Source organism: Bison bison, unplaced genomic scaffold (assembly GCF_000754665.1).
Source record: "Bison bison bison isolate TAMUID 2011002044 unplaced genomic scaffold, Bison_UMD1.0 scf7180017864289, whole genome shotgun sequence".
NCBI classification, from domain to species: domain Eukaryota; kingdom Metazoa; phylum Chordata; class Mammalia; order Artiodactyla; family Bovidae; genus Bison; species Bison bison.
Window position 1 is genome coordinate 11,571,977 of NW_011494861.1, and position 6,017 is coordinate 11,577,993.

At 61.5% G+C, this 6,017-nt stretch overlaps 1 protein-coding gene across 1 annotated transcript in view; it reads right to left on the reverse strand.

Moving 5' to 3' along the window:
* Positions 1 to 2: 2 nt before the first annotated feature.
* Positions 3 to 6,017, reverse strand: part of LOC104996105 (tyrosine-protein phosphatase non-receptor type 11-like) — a gene marked incomplete at its 3' end in the record, with an annotated part of 11,214 nt that continues 5,199 nt past the window's right edge. Inside the window, exons 2-13 of the mRNA XM_010850235.1 lie at positions 5,209 to 5,331; positions 4,001 to 4,198; positions 3,129 to 3,315; positions 2,935 to 3,054; positions 2,650 to 2,763; positions 2,412 to 2,508; positions 2,120 to 2,199; positions 1,632 to 1,787; positions 1,291 to 1,422; positions 435 to 589; positions 261 to 328; positions 3 to 130 (exon numbers count right to left, since the gene is read on the reverse strand). Of these exons, the coding sequence (XP_010848537.1) occupies positions 3 to 130; positions 261 to 328; positions 435 to 589; positions 1,291 to 1,422; positions 1,632 to 1,787; positions 2,120 to 2,199; positions 2,412 to 2,508; positions 2,650 to 2,763; positions 2,935 to 3,054; positions 3,129 to 3,315; positions 4,001 to 4,198; positions 5,209 to 5,331 (1,558 nt within the window). The remainder of the gene's footprint in view (positions 131 to 260; positions 329 to 434; positions 590 to 1,290; positions 1,423 to 1,631; positions 1,788 to 2,119; positions 2,200 to 2,411; positions 2,509 to 2,649; positions 2,764 to 2,934; positions 3,055 to 3,128; positions 3,316 to 4,000; positions 4,199 to 5,208; positions 5,332 to 6,017) is intronic.

Below are 6,017 nucleotides of genomic sequence, written 5' to 3' on the forward strand. Positions count from 1 at the left end.
TGTTCGCCCTGGATGTACCGCTGCAGCGCCAGGTACACGAACTTGTACTGCGCCTCGGTCTGCACCATCCCCGAGCGCTGCCGCCGCACCAGTTGGATCGTCTTGGGGACGTCGATGTCGCAGTCTAACCCTGGGGAGGAGCGTGCTCAGGGCGGAGAGGGGCCGGCAGGGAGAAGGTGGGATGGCTAGATGCAACGAGCGGTACCGGCAAGCGCAGGGGGTGGGGCTACGTGGGGCGGGGCCTGCCTGGGGCGGCTCACCCTGCCTGCGAATGACGTCCACCAGGATGTCAATCACAATGATGGTGCCAGTGCGTCCGATGCCAGCGCTGTTGGGACGGACCAAGGAGGCCTGTGGCTAGTTGACAGGACAGAGCCGTGGCCCCTTTCCCTGTCGCACCTGTACCGCTGGCCCCGCCCCATCCCCTGTCGCACCTGCAATGGACTACCATGGGTCCGGCCCCCGGCATGCTGCTGTGGGTCCGGTTCACCTCTTCCAGGAAGCTAAGGACTCCGGTGGGCTCGGCCGGGACGCCGTGGTCCGGCCAACTGAAGTACTGGTAGTGTTTCACTGTGTGTGGCGACTCCTCCTAGGCAGGGTGGGCTGGTGAGTGCCAGCTGGGAGGTCTGGGCTGTCCCAAGCACCTCGGGCTGCTGTGACCCTTGGTTGGGAGGGGCACAGGGACTGAACTGGGGAGAGACAGGGCGAGGCCCAGCGGGGTTTGCCAGAAGGAGTGACCAGCAGGGCCCAGACAGAGCTGGAGGGAGTGGGAGGAAAAGATGGGATTCAGGGTTTGGAGGACCTGCGGTGCCCGGGGAAAGGAAGAAAGACGGTCCTGGGGAGGAGCAGCTTCCAGGAAGTGAATTCTATTTAAGAAGGGCTAAACACAGAGGCTTGCAGGAGCCCCGGTGGTTATCAAAGGAAACTGGCCAGGAGGGAAATGTGCCTGGGAGGGGAACTGGCCAGGAGGGAAATGTGCCTGGGAGAGGAACAGGCACCAATGGCATACAAAGAAGGCCGAAGGTACTGAGATGCCCAGGGAGGAACTGGAAGGAGAGGCCTATATGGGTGTGAGGCCACCCTGGAGCCAGACAGCTGGGTTGAGAACTTGCCTGACTGGGATCACTGCCCAGCATGGCCCAGGCCAGGACTTTGCCCAGTGGGTTGAGCCATGTGGAAGCCACCAAAGCTAGTGGCTTTGGGTGGAGGCTGGGCCAGCCCAGCACAGACCTGGGGACTTCCTGAGCACATCACCCTGGCCCTGAGGCTCCCGAGGCTCTTCAGGCTCACCTGGTCTGGCCTCCACACCTGCAGCTCCCGCACACAATAGCCCTGGGCCCAGTGCTCAGCCATGTTGCACACGTGAAGGTGGCCGTACTCTTGGCTGCCGTGCAGCTCTGGCCAGTATCGGAAACACTTGTTCTGGGGGGTGAGGGCATGGCATTAGCCATGCTGGAAGACCACCAGCACCCATGCCCCTCCTCCCTGCGGGGCACACATAGGGTCTCTCTAGGGCCCTCGCCGTGCCCCAGCATCTCTAAGACTGAAGAAGCAAAGCTGGGCCAGCTCCAACACAGGTCCAGTGGGGCACATGGCAGGAGGAGGGGAGGAACATGAGCTGGAGCTCCTACCCGGCCTCGCTCCACCTCCCTGGTGGTCATGACGATGACATGTGTGTTCTCCTGGTGCACCATGGCCCAGAAAGCAGCCACTGTAGTCGGCAGACAGCCCTGGGTGGCGATGTACACCTTGCCCAGTCCATGGCCTGGCTTCTCCTCTGGGTCACTCTGAAAGAAGGTGGGGTCAGCTGCCTGCTGTTTCCAGGAATTAAAGTGCCAGAGGACCAATTCAAGTTGATGCAAATGATATGCAAAGTAGCCAAAGTGGCTCACACACAGACCATGGAGGGTGGAAGGGGCTTAGGACCAATATTTAATCCAGCAGTTTCTGGATTGGCCCCTCTGAGGACCCAGTGCAGACTACTGCACCCTTCCTGAGTATCTGTTGTCTTTCCAAAGTCCACAGACCATTCCAGGAGCTCCAGGCTCATTATTATGGGGAATGGAGTGACCAGGGTTTGATTCATGTAGGCCACAGGTGCAGCAGGCCAAGTACCCACCCTGATGTAGTTGGCATTGATGTAGTCGGCTCCAGGCACTCTGTCATCCACATCATGAAGGATGACACGAGTGGTATCAACTGAGAAGGGAAGATGTAGCTCAGGTCTCCAGGGAAGAGGGATCCCCGCTGACCTGTGGTGAGCAGAGGCAGAGGACGAAGGGGCAAGAGAGGGCATCGCACCAGTGGTGGGGAATGACCCCTGCCTCCACCCCCAGGACCCCTCTGCCAGATAGGCCCTGCACTTGGTGGGTGAGGACCTGGTCCCCATGTGACCCCAGCCCCAGCCTCACAGGGAAGGATGTTCTTGTATCGATTCTTGGGCTTGTTCTCCGGCCGCTGGCCTTCCTTCCGGGGGTACAGGAGCCGGCATTCCTGCTGCTGCAGCATCTGGAGGAGTGGGGCTTTAGCCTGTGGCCCCAGAGCCCTCAACACCCGCCATACACGCCCTGACCCACACCCCTCTGCTGGCCCTTGCCACAGCCCAGAGGACGGGAGTCTGAAGGGGGGCAGTGGGCAGCAGGCCGACACCTCGAACTCCTCCCAGAAGCCCTGCTTGGCCTTCTCGCTGGCATCCGTGGCCTCGCTGAGCTCCTGCACACGGCTCTCAATGCTTGCAGCGCTGATTCTCGTGGCCTTGAGGGGCTGGCAGGTAGAGGCTCGAGTCCAAGCTTAGCAAGGCCCAGTGGACCCCAGAGCACCCTGGCCCCCACCCTTGCCTTCAGCCACCCTGCCCCAGGGGCTATGCCAGAGTCCCTTGTCCTCCAGAGGGAGAAGCTCACTCAGACCCCAAGGTTCAGGTGCCTGGGGACATACCTGCCGAAGATGCACCACAACCCCTGACCTCTCCACCATGGGGTTCTTCCTGTAGCGCTCCACCAGATCTCCAAGGGTGTCGAACTGCTCGCCACCTCCCACGTCGTACTTCCCATCTGGCTGTGGGGTGGCAGTGAGGGCCTGGTGGGTACACCCTCCCCCAGCCACACCCCAAACCCCACCCCGCCTCTTACCTGGAAGTGGATCATGATGTGGGTGACACGCGGCTGGCGGTCCACCCTGTCCATCTGCTGTGTGAGCACTGACAGCACAAAGTCCCCAGGTTTGCTCTGACTCTCCCGAACCAGGAAGCTGCCTGGACGCCCTTTCTCCATCAGCAACTTCTCAGCCTCCTTACCAGACAGATGCCCATGATACCACCTGGCCCAGGGCAGCACACGTGAGAAAGGAGGCCCTGGACTGGCCAGGTGAGGGGCACAGACCCACAAGTAGCTGAAGTCTCTGAGGCACAGACACCAAGAGAGACACACACCCACCTAGACCTCATGGGCCCCTGGCAGCACCCACACCCAAGCCAACCTGGGTCAGCCCTGCCCACCTCTCGGACCCTTCTGCAAGCCTCCTCCAAACCTCCTCCAACCCAGAAAGCAACACGAGGCGGGACCCTCAGGCCCTGCAGGGCCCCAGGGTGGCCACCAGGTGGCAGCCTAGTCCTCAGCAAGGTGTGGGCCAGGCCAGCCCCACCGGGCTTCCTCAGCCGGCACAGCTGGCTCAGGCCTCCGCAGTGCAGCCAGGGAAACTGAGGCTGGGAGACCTGCTCTCCCCAGGTCACCAGGCAGGCAGGCAGACAGGAGGCCGGCTGCAGCTCTTCCACAGGCACCCCTCTGTAGCTGGTGCCTGGGACCTGGAGAACTGAGGCCAAAACCCCTGAGGAGGGAGTGCTTTATACTCCCTCAACTCTGCCACAGTGGTGCCCAAGCCTGACCTTGAGTCCTGGGGGCAGAAGAAATCCAGAGGCCGTGTCCATCGACCCCTGCCCCTCGGACTCTCGCACACACACAAGTGCGGACACAGATGTCGGCCAGATGTAGACACAGCCGCTCACCGTTCCGACGTGGGGTCCTGGCAGCCCAGCGGGTGCCGGAGCTCCACGGGGGCCCCGCCACGCTCTCGGAGCAGCCCCCCATGCTGGCCTGTGTAGTGCTGTACCAGCTCAGCCAGCGTCGCGAACTTCTCCCCTCCATACAGATCGTAGTAGTCACCTGTGTTCTGGATCTTGATGTGAGTCACCTCATTATGGCGCCTGAAAGGGCCAGTGCACCAGCTGCCATCAGGGCCACTGTTCTCACCAACCACCCTCCTTCCCATGAGCACTCAGCTTCCCAAATAGCCCCAGGGGAGTTCTTGCCCTGATTTCTTGGCCTCTGCCATCCCTCTGCCCAGAACAGCCACAGTCAAGGTCAGGTCCCTCCCTTCTGCAGGTTCCTGCCTAGTTAGTGTCCAGGCCTCATCCTGGGTGGTGGGCACCCTGCCCCCATTGCCCCCGGGGAAGCCAGTACTAGGTTTGGCGACTACAGGCTTAACTCTCCCTTGGCCTGGTGGCCGAGGCTGGGGCAGCCTCTCAGGACAGACTCTGCCTCACCCCAGCCCACCTCTCCAGGGGCTCTGAAGGACAGGGGGCTGGACTGCTTCTCCCAGGTGCCCAGTGTGGCTGGGGAAGCCCCAGGTAAGAACAGAATGCCTGTCTCTCAGGGGAGGGAAATCCACCCTGAGGACTTGTCCCACCTGCTGCCTCAGGTTTAGCAGAAAACCCAGAAAAACTTGGAGTGCTTTTGGAAGACCCCCCCTCCCCAGACTCTAGACTGACCTGCCTCACACAGGATGGACATGGGTCTGGCTGTCCACTCTGCTGGTCATGGCCCCTCCTGCCCATCCTCCCTACACATTGGCTCTTGTAGGGCTCTGGGCAGATCTCCAGTGAGTGACATCCCCAGCAGATGGGGGTACAATTACGGCCAGTGAGGGCCCTCAGAGGGATGAGGGCATCTCGCTGACCAGGGCCCACCACACTGAGCCATCCCTGAAGATCTAAGTGGTCCCTCCTGCCCAGGGGCCACCTGGCCAGAACACCAGACCCCCCAGATCTTGCATGTCTAGCCCCCAGCAGAGGTCCCTGCTGCTCAGAATGCTGTCCACCAGCCCTCTGGGAGCACTAGGGAGCCTGACCCCCTGCTATGCCCTCAGCTGAGGTTATTCTCACCCCTTGAGGTCCCCCGGGGCCTCAGGCCTGTCCACCCTGCACCACCCACCCACCTGACAGACAGTGTGAAGCCCCCGGGGCAGCTCTTGCTGGGTCTTGCCAGGAAGCTTCCGTGCTGGCCACTGGACATGAGTAGCTGCTCAGCTTCAACTCCACTGATGTTGGGGTGAAACCACCTGAAATGAAGAGGGAGAGCTGCTGATTAGCTGGGAGATACTGGGCCATCCTGACCACACCCACGATGCCCTCTGGGGTGCCCTGTGCCCACCCCCATCCTTGGGCTGTGACCACAGAGTCTAGGGTCTGTGGGGAAGGAGGTGAGGCTGGGAGCGACCAGGGACATAGATGGGCAGAACCTTTCCCACAGTGGCAGGTGGGCAGGGCAGACATCCCCTCCCAGAACACCAGCAGGAACCTCAGCCCTCTGCCGTCTCTCCCCAACTCACTGCCCACCGGGCGTCCCAGCTTGACCAAAGGCACTCGGGATCCCCCATGGCCACCCAGAGCTCCCTTCCTCCCCTCAAAGCCCGGCAGCGGACCGTGGGGCCCCCGCCCCTCCCACCTTCTCCACTCTCTCCCAAGGCACCCTGGCAGGTCTGGTCAGTCATTTGAGCAACGCCCCTGGGAGAAGAGCACAGCCCACAGGCCCAGGTCCACCCTCCACCTGCTGCTGCCCACCAGCCTCTGCCCCTCACCACACAAGGCCATGCACCGCAGGGCTCCCTGTACCAGCTTTCTCTACTCCTGGCCCACATTGCGTGACTGAGACCCTCTCCCCTCACTCTTGGATGCGTGTTCTGCTTCATTGTTCTTCATAGCACTGAAAACCGTCCTGACATACATACATATTTATTGGCTTATC